The sequence below is a fragment of the Ahaetulla prasina genome, chromosome 8 (genome assembly GCF_028640845.1).
Source record: "Ahaetulla prasina isolate Xishuangbanna chromosome 8, ASM2864084v1, whole genome shotgun sequence".
NCBI classification, from domain to species: Eukaryota; Metazoa; Chordata; class Lepidosauria; order Squamata; family Colubridae; genus Ahaetulla; species Ahaetulla prasina.
This window is the reverse complement of record NC_080546.1, coordinates 79,218,270-79,232,618: the sequence shown is the minus strand read 5'-3', so window position 1 is coordinate 79,232,618 and position 14,349 is coordinate 79,218,270. Positions and strand designations below refer to the sequence as shown.

The 14,349-nt window shown below is 41.8% G+C and overlaps 1 protein-coding gene across 4 annotated transcripts in view; it reads left to right on the top strand.

Annotated features, from left to right (window-relative positions):
* Nucleotides 1-14,349, top strand: part of PDGFRA (platelet derived growth factor receptor alpha) — a 71,869-nt gene that overhangs the window by 33,083 nt on the left and 24,437 nt on the right. For all 4 annotated transcript variants that reach the window (XR_009156230.1, XM_058192234.1, XM_058192233.1 and 1 more), the window contains exons 9-15: nucleotides 3,501-3,624; nucleotides 5,013-5,206; nucleotides 6,739-6,833; nucleotides 7,978-8,110; nucleotides 10,546-10,650; nucleotides 11,958-12,068; nucleotides 14,043-14,196. Coding sequence is in view for 3 of the 4 variants with exons in the window: in XM_058192234.1 (XP_058048217.1) it covers nucleotides 3,501-3,624; nucleotides 5,013-5,206; nucleotides 6,739-6,833; nucleotides 7,978-8,110; nucleotides 10,546-10,650; nucleotides 11,958-12,068; nucleotides 14,043-14,196 (916 nt within the window). In the remaining variant the exon portion in view is untranslated. The remainder of the gene's footprint in view (nucleotides 1-3,500; nucleotides 3,625-5,012; nucleotides 5,207-6,738; nucleotides 6,834-7,977; nucleotides 8,111-10,545; nucleotides 10,651-11,957; nucleotides 12,069-14,042; nucleotides 14,197-14,349) is intronic.

Sequence of the window (14,349 nt, the reverse complement as noted above, 5' to 3'; positions counted from 1 at the left end):
ACCAATCCAGCAATAATAATAATACCTTCAATGGACTCCCCTTTCCACATCATGAAATGCTTTGGAAATTCAGCCACCAACTTAGCAAATGATGTAGGAAAATTGTGCTGGCTTGTTGATACCGGTGGGATGATAGCCTGGGGATTTATTTCAGTCGACATACTGTACTTAAACATCTGGTGCACTTGGCTGAAAGGCAGATGTGGTCCCATCCATGCGGTTTTAATTTGGAGAGAGGAAGGGGCACATTAAAGGGATCAGGAATTACAGAACAAAATAAGCATTTAGTGGAGAAACTTACCCCGATGACCATGTTTAAGGAAGAAATTTGGAAGGAGTTCATAGAGACCTGTTTCCATTCAGTGCTATCAGATACTTTTCATTTACTTGCGTCCTTAAAAAGGGCTTCAATTAATTGGCTCGTAGATTAAAAATTGTATGTTTTCATACAATTTGCAGATGGTAAAATGCTGTTTTGAAGGACTTCTTCTCTCTGACACAGGGAGGAATGTGTACAGTAGTGGCTAAAATTGTGGAGACCTTTTGGGAAAGGTGTAATTTTGAGATTTGATGGCTAATAATGCCACTTTTTTGGGGGGAATCCTATTCCACTGCTGGAATGGCCTGAGAATAGCCCAGACCTTAACCCAATTGAAAATCTATGGAGCCAACTAAAGAAACTTGTTGGTCAGAAGTGACCCAGCAATTAAACCATTAATAGAAGCAATCCTTCAATCTTGGTTTCACATCATAACAGCTGCAGAACTAAAAGACTTGGTTCACCCCATGGGAAGACGTTGTAAGGCCGTCATTCCTGCTAAAGGTTATCCAACGAAGTATTAAGTGACATGGTGATAATCTTTGTATATCTCGTTTTTTCTATGGTGATCATTTTTGTATATCTCATTTTTTCTACCTGTTTCACTTTTCTTCTTTATACTGTAACTGTTATTCTAATAGCAAATCTTTCATAAACGTTATTGCATTACATTCTTGATTAAATTATCTTTCCATCGATATATGATTTTATGGTTCTACTCCAAAAAAAAAAAATGTTGTTAGCTGGTTCCACAATTTTGGCCACTACTGTAGTTTTTAATCACAAGATCTACAATAGAATAGAATTTTTTATTGGCCAAGTGTGATTGGACACACAAGGAATTTGTCTTGGTGCATATGCTCTCACTGTACATAAAAGAAAAGATACGTTCATCAAGGTACAACATTTACAACACAATTGATGGTCAGCATATCAATATAAATCAATAACAATGCACAATGCTTTCACTAAAATCTGAATGTCCCTTTTGCTTCTTGAACGATTGGATTGATATATTGGTAAAATTAACCGATTGGCAAACTGATTGTTAATGGAAATCTTGTAACCTCGGTAAGGGAATCATTTGTAATTCACACTGATTGGATTTACTATAAAGTTCTCGATATGTAGCAAGGTAAATCTTTATTTAAAAAAAATACTGAGAGAAGTGTTACAAGCTTCAATTAGTAAATGTTTTCACTGTGGCAAAACTCCCATGATAGAAAATGAAAAATTATTTTTGGATTTAAAGCACTTTCTCTGCTAATGACACTTATATTGAAGCTCTGGTAATGCTGTATGTCAAAGAACCCGAATAATTTAATTTTCTAATTATTTGTGGTGTAGGGTCTGCTTGGGCGGGGGTTGGACTATATGACCTACAAGATCCCTTCTAACTCTGTTAATCTTTATATCTACAAGTAATAATAAGTACTGGAAGCCTAAACTCTGAGATAAGGAACGCTTTGTTAAGATTGAAAATTGAATTAGCTAATTTTAAGTTGAAATAGTCAATTTAAGTCTTGATTCCTCACATTTTTTTCATAGAAATATGGGGGCAGAAGACTTGTTAAAAGCAATATCTTATCCAGTTGCCTATGTTGTATTGTTGAAAACATGGTCCCAGATATTCTGTATTTAACAGCAAAATATTGCTAACTCAGAAGGTGTAATTCCCTCTGGAGTCAGTACTAATAGGGCTTGTTTAGTGACTGTTTGCAGTTACGGTGGCAATGAAAAAGTAACCAATCCTCGTATTTATGACCTTTGCAGGTCTGTAAAGCAGAGGAAAGCTGAAGTAAAATCATAACCAGAGTCCTAGTTTCACTTGGTGATTGCTTTCCTTGCTGACCAAGTTGTCTGTCCCAATTTTGCTCTGCTAAAAGAGGACTTCCCATAAACTATCAGTTCCCACTGAAAATGAAGAAATAGCTTGGCCTCGTACCACTTATCTTCATGGTACTGATTTCCATATATATTGGATTTCAGTTCTCGTGATTTGTAAGCACCCTGGGTGTTGGGCCATATTGGCTGAGAATAAGGGACGTTCAACAGATCCCAAACCCACCAGATTCAAGGAAGGTTCCTTTTGCAGTTTGCAATTCCGTTTAGTTGGGGGTACCTCTGGGAAAATGTCCAATGTATTGTCATCTAGTAATGCAATCTTCCTGTTTAGAAGTAAGTTATGGTGAATTACTCTCTGCTCTGTGGCAGTCGAATCAGATGAGGAGAAGGGCGTGGGAATCAGGGTCAGCATTAAGGCAACCTGAGAGCTCCCAGGGGGAAGTGGGAATGAAGCTGGCAGAAAGAGAGAGAAAGGGAAGGAGCCTGGGCTGTCCATCAGCCCTGAGATGGAAAGTCAGCAGGCCCCAGGTCTGGAGTGGGCTGATGAGGAAGTGGAGGAACAGCTGGGTCCAGTGCCTGATGCGCAGAAGGCAGAGGAGAGGAGAGCAGTGGAAATCTATGGGCCGATCCTTGGGACGGAAGAATCACTGCTGTTAGTGAAGCCCCACCCTAGCTCTGGGGATAAAAAGGCAGGGGGCGGAGTTGAATAGATGTGGCAGACAAAATATTCATCTTGTTAGCCTGTGGTGAGAGAGAAACTTTTTGCTGGGGCTGCTGGCGCTCCCAATAAAGGAATCACTGAGTTAACTTCAGAGGGTTTGTCATATTTGGGGAGCTGGGTCAGAACACTCTCCCTTTTAGGCAAAGCAATCACAGTACTGCCTGATACAGTCAACTCTTACGGGTGTTTGATTAAAGTTCATCTCATTGAGTTAAGAGAAAAGTATTTCAGGTAAATAAGCCAGTGGTGGGTTGTTCCTGGTTCGCACCGGTTCGAGAGTACCGGTAGTATCAGAGGCAGGAGGCTCCGCCCACCTGCCTGGAAGTCATCAAATACACTCTGCGCATGTGAGCGGACCGGTAGCAAAGGTAAGGGAAACCCACCGCTGAAATAGGTATAGATAATTCATATAATACAGGAGACTGTCCTGTCTCAGGGAATATAAGCAAAAAAACAAAAACAAAACAAAACAAAACCGGTGTCCATTTCTGAAGCTTCCTCAAGAAACAACGGTGTCTGCCAGGCAGATGTGAATTCAGAAATAGACTGACTCTGAAGAAACCACCTCCAGCACACAGATCTCTTACATGCTCTTCCTAATTTATCCCTTTTCAGTTCCAGCTTTAATTCGAGACCTGGTAGATAATCACCATGGCTCTTCTGGGCAGACAGTCAAATGTTTGGCAGAAGGCACACCGCTCCCCGATGTCGAATGGCTGGTTTGCAAGGACATTAAAAAGTAAGGCCTTTGATTTTTGGCCGCCTCAAGTGGCTTTATCTGGCTGGCATAATAATATGTTTATCCTTTTCATAATAGATATGTTCCCCAACCCGGGTGCCTTCATGTTTTGTATTGCATTTCAACTCCCGTAACTCCAAAATGGTTAATCATTTATTAGCTAATAATAAAGTAGTAATACTGAATGGCACTGGGCAGTAAGAATGGAGAATGGCTAAACGGTTATGGGAGTTGAAACCATTTTAAAATACATTTTTGATGTCGCTGACCTCTTGAATGTTTAACTCTTATTTATTTATTATTTATTTTTATTTAATCATATTTGTATACCGCCCTATCTCCCGAGGGACTCAGGGCGGTTAACAGGCACTTAAAAACACATAAATACAGCATAAAAACAATATTAAAAAACTTATTCTCAAAGCCCAATAACTAAAAAATATAAAAATAAAACCCAATTTAAAACCCGTAAATTTAAAATCTAACTCAGTCCTGAGTGCAATTGGTGTATTGTTAAATGTGTGAATGCATATAATGTATCTTTAAACAACCCAAGCGACAAGATTTCTTAATCGGAATTGGAGAAGCAGCGATGGTTAATCATTTGTCTTAAATGGTTGTCTACTCCACAGTTATTATTTTCTTCCTAGTCTAGTTTAATGAAAAGAAGGACTAGGGGAGACATGATAGCAGGGGTTGCCACAAAGAAGAGGGAGTCAAACTATTCTCCAAAGCACCTGAGGGTAGAACAAGAAACAATGGGTGGAAACTAATCAAGGAGAGAAGCAACTTAGAACTAAGGAGAAATTTCCTGACAGTTAGAACAATTAATCAGTGGAACAACTTGCCTGCAGAAGTTGTGAATGCGCCAACACTGGAAGTTTTTAAGAACAGATTGGATAACCATTTGTCTGAAATGATGTAGGATTTCCTGCCTGAGCAGGGGGTTGGACTAGAAGACCTCCAAAGTCCCTTGCAACTTTGCTGTTCTATTCTATTCCTTATAGAAACTGGTACCCCTTGTGCGTTGGAGTTATATATAATTTAAAGCCCAAGATTAATGATTAATAATAAGTCAACTTTATAAACTGCCCCTAACAATATTTCCTAAGTTTAAATTTTGTGTGAAAAGCAGGCTATAAACCTATCAAATAAATACTTTGGTATAAAGAATAACAACTGAGATTTGTCTACATACATGGTGCCATTCTTAATACACCTGAAATGTTGCTTGTAGTCTAAATCAGTGGCTGTTGTTGAAAGACAATGTTGATTCCGCTTAAGCAACGTGACATGTAGAGATGCACGTAAAGTTATTTATTCCCTCAATAGTCTTCCGTAAAAGAAGATTCTTTGGCGGGATCAATCAAAAAGTGACTTCTTTCTAGATGCAACAATGACACCTCATGGACTCTCCTGACCAACAATATCTCTGATGTGACGGTGGAGACTCATCTTGATGAGAGGAACATGGTAGCCAGTCAGGTGACTTTTCAGAAGGTGGAAGAAATAATGGCCGTTCGCTGTATGGCAAAGAATGACCTTCGGACGGTTACAAGAGAACTGAAGCTTGTGGCTCCTAGTAAGTTAACTTTGATCAAAGTACCGTATTTTTCGGAGTATAAGACTCACTGGAGTACAAGGCGCACCTTAGTTTTTGGGGAGGAAAATAAGAAAAAAGCTGATTGGCGGATGGATTGGCCTCCCAGAATACCCCCAATCAGCTGTTCCCAGAGGTGAATCTTAGCAACAGGTTCATTGGTTGTGAGCTCTGTGCCTTGCTTTCTTTTCTGCCTTTGAAACTTCTGAAACTCTTTCAGAAAAAAACTTCTTTTTCTGCCTCTGAAAGCCTCCAAATCAGAGCTTCAGAAAAAAAGCCTCTGAAGCTCTGTTTCTGAGGCTTTTTTTCTGAAGCTGTGTTTGGGTTTTTTTCCCCTGAAGTTCTGTTCCTGAGGCTTTTTTTCTGAAGCTCTTTTTGGAGGCTTTTTTTCTGAAGCTCTGTTTGGATGCTTTTTTCTGAAGCTTCTTTTCTGATGCTTTTTTCAGCCTCTGAAACCTCCATTTGAGAAGCTGGGCAGGGCTACATTTGGAGTATCAGACGCACCCAGATTTTCACCCTCTGTTTTGGGGGAAAAAAAGTGCGTCTTATACTCTGAAAAATATGGTACTTCCTCAGCCCCAAAACCCCACGAATTCAGATATTTTTTCCCCAGGACATATAATTAAAACCAGAAAAGATCCATTTGCTGTAGCACATATAACCGAAAATAAATATACATTGAAAACAAAAACATGTAAGTTTAGCCTAGCTTTTATAATATAATAGACTAAGCATATGCTGCTAGTCCTCAACTTACCACTGCAATTGAGCCCAGAATTTATGTTGTCCCACCTTACGCCTGTTCTTGCTACATTGCTAAGTGAATCATTGCAGTTGTTACGTTAACTTGGTAAGTGAATCTGACTTCCGCATGGACTTTGCTTGTCAGAAGGTCGCAAAAGGTGATCCCGTGACCCCGTGACACGGCCACCGTCGTAAATATGAACCAGTTGGCATCCGAGTGTAAATCTCGTGATTCCGGGGATGCTGCGATGGTCATAAGTGTGAAAAGCGGTCATAAGTCACCTTTTTTTCAGTGCCGTCGTAACTTTGAATGGTCACTGAGTGAACTGTTGTAAGTTGAGGAATATCTGTATAGCTGGGACAGATTTTTTTTTATTTGCAATGTATCTGTCAAAGGAACAGTAGCAATTTATAAATCTCTTAGACAAAAGGGGATTTGTCTTCATTTTTATGTTATTGTACCTGGACTGTTCCCACACATTTCCTTTTGTTTTGCTTTTAACAAGGACGACAGCGGAAGGGAAGGGAACTTATACAGTGAATTTTTAAATGGCTTAATTTGGAAAGATTGGGTTTTGTTTTGGTTTTTGGCTGGCATGAAATCTCCCTTGTAGGATGTTTACATGAGCCTTTGTGGGTTAACTTCATTAGGTTTGCCTAACTCCTACGTTAATAGCAGTGTTACGGCACCCAAAGTCGCAGTGAAAAGTTATTTTGCTTTTTTTTTAAAAAAAAAGAAATGACAGAATCCAATGTGATTCTCTTTACAGCATTGAGATCGGAACTCACTGTGGCTGCTACTGTTCTGGTCCTCCTCGTGATTGTAATAATCGCGCTGATCGTCTTGGTAATCATATGGAAACAGGTAAGGAGAAAATCCATGCTATTAAACCAGATCTCGGCTATCTCAGCCAGAGTTGTGTCAGACGCTGTGAGAAGAAACAAGCCAACTTAATTTTCTTTCCGATAGTGACTTCGTTTATTGGGTCTGCTACAAACCGAGTCTCAGTAAAAGTCAAGGTCTCTCTGTATAAAGTTAGCGCTGAGAGCTTCTGCCTTTCAGCCCCTTTTAAACATCCCGCGCTGCTCATGTCCCGCCCCATGGCTGAACTGCTCTGTTGATTGGATGCCCAGCTGCTCTCTCCCTCCTCGTCTGACAGCCTCAGCTGCCACGTCATTTGCTAAGTCCCGGAAGTAAAGCAGCTCTCCTTAACGCCCAACCCTCATCTTCCTCTATCCCATCTACCAGTGTGCTGATCCCTTTCTCATGCTTGCCAAACGCAGATCCCTGCAGCCCTCAAACAAGTCCTTGATATGTCATCCCTTTGGATCTTTGATTAGGGCCTGCTCCCATGATCCGTATCCCTGTAGGGTCATGTGTTGAGCTGGAGCTGGGCTCGACACCAGAGTTCCCCAACCTTTCAGGGTTGATGGCTTGGAGCAGGGGGTGGGGGAGGGAAAGAGGGGATGATTTTATGGGAGTGGCAAGCACCTGTTGGTGTGTGCACACACGCACCCGAGCGAGTGCCCGCAACGTTCATGGTGATGCTTGCGTGAGTGGGGCCACAAGCGCCTGCAATGAGGCTCAGACGAATAGGGCCACGGGCGCTTACGATGATGCTCACGCATGTGGCCAGCTACTCATGCAGCCCAGTGGCAATTACCCCATGGCCCGGCAGTGGGCCCCGCAACCCACAGGTTGGGGACCCTTGCTCTAAACCACATTCTGCATGATTTACTGCAGGAATGTCAAACTCAATTTTCTTGAGGGCCGAATCAAGGTTGTGGTTGACCTTAAGGGGGCCGGGCTGGCGTGACCCCACTCAGCAAATTGCTGACATGTTTCCTCTTTGCATTGGGTAGACCAGGCCAAAGCGACATGGGCCGGCCCCTTATATTTTCCAGGATGGCCCCATGAGCTGGATCTGTCCACATAGTGGCCTTGAGTTTGACACCCCGGATTTACTGCACTGGGATGAAGCTGATCTTCCGTGTCTTCTTTTGCACAGAAACCCAGATATGAGATCAGATGGAGAGTCATTGAGTCTATCAGCCCTGATGGCCATGAGTACATCTATGTGGACCCTATGCAACTGCCCTACGATTCAAGATGGGAATTCCCTAGAGATGGACTAGTGCTAGGTAAGAATCGCACAAAGGATTGTGGTAGTAGCTGCCGCCGGGGAAAAGAGAGTCTCAGATTTTTCATAGGCAACCTCAAGAGATGTTATTCCAGTGGTGGGATTCAGCCGATTCACACCTAACCGGGAGAACCGGTTGTTAATTTTCTAAGCAGTTCGGAGAACCGGTTGTTGGAAGAAATATTATTTTGGTTTTTTCCACTTTACAGGGCTAATCCTGTAAGGAAGGCAGGAAGAAACATTCTGGTGTTGTTTCTAGCCTAATCTTTATTGCCCTGCTTACAGAAACTGCCTCTCTGGTTAACCCTTATTACATTGTAACAGCTAAAGTGACACGCCCATCGATGTGACTGACATTGAGTTGGCCACGCCCACACAGTCACATGACCACCGAGCCGAGCCTACCCAGCTGGTCATTAGGGCAGAGAACCAGTTGTTAAATTATTTGAATCCGACCACTGCCTTTAGCGTATAGCCATGATGGCCACATGACTGCAAAAATTGTCTCTTAATTTCACTTAATTAAACTTTTAATTAACTAAATTAAATTAAATTTTAAGGAAAATTAAATTAATTTTCATTAAAATTCCACTTTTATGGGGTGACAAATCCCAGTAATAGTGGAACAGTTCATCCTGTTTCTATTCCCTGGCCTGGAGCTGATCAAAAGTCCTACCATTGATTGTGACACGATGAAAAAAAAGAGAGGCACTCCTACTTGCTTAGCCTATCTTCCTTCCCACCTGTTCTCATGCTTATTTTATGCAAAACGAACTAATAGTTTGTGATGGTAGAATTCTCAACTTTATCACTTCAGATGGTAGCTAGATGTATAGACTTTCAATAAGGTCATCTTTTTTGAGTTTCAGTTCTTGCCCAATTAAAATTGTTCTGCACATTGGCAATAGAAATAAGAGCATCCAATATTTGCTGGCTGGAAATGATCTAAAAGTTGACCCGCACTCTTGTCAAAGTTCTAGGAGTACTCATTTCAAAGGATCTTAAGTCCCAGAGCTGACTGTAACATCATTGCAAAAAAGGCATTAAGAGTTGTCAATCTTATTTTACGAAGTTTTCTCTCTGATAACGCTATACTCCAAGCTAGGACATATAAAACCTTTGCCAGACCTATACTTGATTACTGCTCACCTGCCTGGAACCGTCACTGTATTTCAGACATCAATACATTAGAGGAAAAACTGTCTACGATTGACCTCACCCCATTCCTAAGAGGACTATAAGGGGGCATAAGAGTACAAAAGTGCCTACCGTTCCTGTCCTATTGTTTCCTTTCATTATATATACGCTTATATGTTGTATAGTTGTTTCATGCGTATGCTTATATATACTGTTGTGACAAAATAAAAATAAAATAAAAAAGAGAGGGTCCAGAGATATTTTACTAGAAGAGTACTCAAATCTTCTGCTCGAAATAAAATTCTCTATCGCACCAGGCTGGGAAATTTTAGGTCTGGGTAGCCTTGAAATACGCCGTCTACGTTCTGACCTATGTTTAGTTCATAAGATTATTTACCAAAACATCCTACCTGTAAATGAGTACTTTAATTTATTTCTTTTTTTTTTTATTCAAAAAGTTTTACAGAAAATTTTTCCCCCCTTTCCGCCCCCCTCCCCTCCCCCCTCCCTTCACAACCCCCCTCCGACTTCCCGGAATGAGCACAAGGTATAGTTAAAAATAAAACAAACATATGCTAAAAAATTTTCGTCCCAACTTAATTATACCCCTACAATCATCAATTCCTAACTTCCCCCGAAAACAATCAAAAATAATATAGATATCAGACTAAGAGTTATCAGACTGTTTTTGAATGAGTACTTTAATTTCAACTGTAATAACTCAAGGGCTATTAATAGATTTAAACTCAATGTAATTCGCTCTAATCTTAATTGTAGGAAATACGACTTCTGCAATAGAGTAGTAAATGTCTGGAACAGTCTACCTGATCCTGTTGTTAGTCTCTCTAATCCCCATACCTTTTACCTTAAACTGTCTACCGTGGACTTTTCAAGTTTCTTCAGAGGTCCCTAAGGGGGCGTGCATAAGCGCACCAGCGTGCCTACCATCCCTGTCCTACTGTCTCCAATTATATGTAATCATTCTATGTGTTTATGGCTATGTTTTGCTTATTTATATCCTGTTTTTGTGCCAATTTTTTTCATGTGTCCATGTCTGTGTGTATACAGTTACTTGTTTCCTTGTATTTGTTGACAAACAAACAAACAAACAAACAAACAAACAAACAAACAAACAAACAAACAGGGCCCCAGTGCTCAAGGAGGCAATATCATTAGATTTTATTAGAAAGTTTACAGCAGGACCCATGCTGCATTTTTAGAAAAACTCTTGAAAGGAAAAATCATTCCAGATGGTTCCAGAGTTAATTCTCAGTAACTGTATTTTTCTCTTGTCTATAGGTCGAATTCTTGGTTCTGGAGCTTTTGGGAAAGTAGTTGAAGGAACAGCCTATGGATTAAGCCGGTCGCAACCAGTGATGAAAGTAGCTGTAAAGATGTTGAAACGTAAGCATTTTTGTTTTCATTTTACAACTAATACACCACTTCGTTCTCATTAATGCCATTGGAGTGGTATGGTGGCCTAGAGGTAGATCTCTCGCCTCACTATCAGGAGGCTATGAGTTCGATCCTAGGGTTGTGTATTGTGGCAGGAAATATCTGCCTAGGTAGAGGTGGATATTTCTCTCTCTGGGCACTCTGGGAATATATCTGCTGAACAAAACTCTGCATTGGCGACTGGAAGGGCATTGTATCTGTATATGTGCAGTTGTTTGATGATTTGCAAGAAATCACTCAAATGATTGCTATGCCACCATTCCTCTGTTGTAAAGAGAATTAAAAAAAGAAGAAGATAGAAACAGGATACTGAACCTGTAGAATAATGGAGAACATTGGCTCTTTTGAACATTCCTGCCATTGGGAAATAGACTACCCAAAAATACTACCTACCACTGAATTGCAGCAATTCAAAGAAAAAAAAAATATTGATTTTGTTGAGATTCACAGTAAATTAATTCATTCCCTCCAAACGAATGATAGGATGAGACGATCCATTCTGGATCTGATACCAAAATGGTGCGAAATAATGATTTTGAAGTGGCCACAGTCTGATCCAGAAAGCAATCTATATATTGGGAAGAATTCAGACCAATGTCCACAATACAAAGATATCTCTGCTTTATTTATTAAACAAGTTAAGAAATCAGCAGATAAAATGAAAATAATTTCCTTTCCCTAGCACAGTGGTTCTCAACCTTTATAGTGCTGCGACCCCTTTAGTACAATTCCCCATGATGTGGCGACCCCAACCGTAAAATTATTTTCGCAGCGATCTCAGCGCGCCTCAGCAGCTGCAGAAGGGGAAAAAAAGTGGCAAACTGTTTTTTTTGAATTTATCGTGCCTGAAGCCGTATTGGCTAGCGATCTGAACTGCTTCTGATTGCCTTGAGGACGGAGGCATTAAAGCGGAGACTTCTCCCCTATTAAGTTTATCACGCCTGAAGCCAGATTAGGCTAGCAATTGGGAGTGATTGCTTGTGGAGTCAATCACTGGAGCCCGATTCTTCGACTCGCAAGTATACTTCCCGTATTTCCGATGGTCTTAGGCAACCCCTGGCAAATCGTCATTCGACCCCCAATGGGGTCGCGACCCACAGGTTGAGAACCGCTGCCCTAGCAGATCTTCTTTTGAAAACTGCTTCCCCCCCCCAAGAAGATTCCTGTTCATAAAGAAACCATGACCGTGATTGCTTACTTCTGTGTTTCTGGAAAAAACGCATTCTAATTCTCTGTGTTCCCTATTTTCCCACTAGCAACTGCAAGATCCAGCGAAAAGCAGGCCCTCATGTCTGAATTAAAGATAATGACTCATCTTGGCCCTCACTTGAACATTGTCAACCTCTTAGGAGCTTGCACAAAATCAGGTAAATTTTTGTCCCTTTTCTGTTGAAAAAAGAAACATCTAGAACTGTGACGGCAAACCACAGGTGGCATATGGAGCCATATCTGTGGGCATGCGAGTGTTGCTCTAGCTCAGCTCCAGCGGCATTCATGTGCCAGCCAGCTGATTTTCGGGCCTTCCGTCCAGGGGTGAAATGTAAAATTTGTTACTACCAGTTCTGTGGACATGGTTTGGTGTGTGTGTGGGTAATGTGACTGGGTGGGCATGACCAATTTTTTTTTTTAACTTTTAAAAGCATTTTTTCGACAACCTCTTTGGCCGAAGAGGCTGTAGAAAAAATGCTTCTAAAGGGTTCTGGCGATCCCAGCTGAGTTGCCCGATCCCTTTAAAAGCAATTTTTTTTACAGCCTCTTTGGCCGAAGAGGCTATAGAAAAAATGCTTCTAAAGGGTTCTGACAATCCCAGCTGAGCCGCGTGATCATCAGAGGCTTTTTTTAAAAAAAAAAACTTTTAAAAGCAAAAAAAACCCCACCCTCTGTTGATCATCTGGCTCAGGGGTGGGCATGGGTGGGGTGCGAGGTGGGGGGTGGGGCGCAGGGATTTTTGCTACCGGTTCTCCGAACCACCCGCTGTCATCACTACCGGATCAGGCAATCCAGTCCGAACCGGGAGCATGTCACCCCTGTTCCAGGCCTACCAGAAGTCAGGAAACAGGCCATTTCCAACCTCTTGAGGGCCTTGGGGGTGGTGGGGGAGGCTATTTTAGTCTTCGACAGGCTCCTAGAAAGCCTCTGGAGCCTCAGGAGAGCGAAAAACGGGCCTACCGGGCCCACTGGGCCATTGCGTGCCAAAAACAGGGGGAGCACGGGGAGTCGCATGCGCATACACGGGGTGAGGGGCACATTGAATTATGGGTGTGGGCATGCAAGTGCGTGACCCCCTGCGCTCTCCTGCTTTTGGCACGCGACAGCAAAAAGGTTAGCCATTACTGACCTAGAACATCAGGCTCGGTTGCTCTCATTGAGCTAGTATTTAGAAGTGTAGGCTGTAACAGATCAAACACCGGCCATTCTACTCAATCCCTGTTGCAATTTGTTATACAAGTCTTTCCAGCACGATGTTCTTCAGATACGTTGGTGCTACAACCCCAGGTCTGCTCAAATTACAACTCCATGAATGGCAAGCACATGGCAAGCACATCTGGAAAGTGCCAAATTCAGGAGGGTAGCATGATATCATAATTATTCTATAATTATTGTCAATCTGTATTATCAGCATTGCATAATTTAAGACCCACCAGGCCAAACTCAGCCTCTTTAGCTGTAGAAAGAAGCTTATAAGGGACTTCCGAGTACCGCAGCATTGTTGTGAACATGGCTAGTATCGGTAATCATTCATCGTTCCTGATTTTCAGGTTTCAGAACTTTTCTGACAGCCTGTAAGGATGTGATGTTTATGTGCATAATTCAGTGCAGAAAAGTCTCTGATGACCACTAAGTATGTCTCAAAAGCAGAGGTGGGTTTCAGCAGGTTCTGACCAGTTCTGGAGAACCGGTAGCAGAAATTTTGAGTAGTTCAGGGAACCGGTAGTAAAAATTCTGACTGGCCCTGCCCCCATCTATTCTCTGCCTCCCAAGTCCCAGCTCATCGGGAGGAAATGAGGATTTTACAGTATCCTTCCCCTGCCACGCCCACCAAGCCATGACATGCCCACCAAGGTACACCCACAGAACCGCTAGTAAAAAAATTTGAAACCCACCACTGCTCAAACGGCAGATTTTATTTCTGGGAAATCACTCTCACTGGTTTGCTTTTGTGACAAGAACGGGAGATAATTCAAAGAGCATCTTCCTGCTTCTTGAAGTTTATACACTGAGAAAGCATCGTCGTTTTTGGGTACGCAATCACTACCCTTGGGACAGTGATCTCTAATTAGTTTCCAGACATGACTTCCCTGAGGCATTAACTATCGTTCTGCTTTGTTCCCCCTCATTAGGTCCAATATACATCATAACAGAGTACTGTTTTTATGGAGACTTGGTGAACTACCTCCATAAAAACAGGGATAACTTTCTCAGTCGAAATTCTGAAAAAGCCAAGACAGACCTGGACATCTTTGGCATTAATTCTGGAGATGAGAGCACTAGGAGGTAAGCTTTAGCTATAAAGTAATCAAAGAGACAATGTTAATCTGTTCCGTGCACCTTTAGCCAGTGGTGGGATTCAGCCGGTTCACACCTATTCGGGAAAACCGGTTGTTAACTTTCTAAGCAGTTTGGAGAACCGGTTGTTGGAAGAAATCT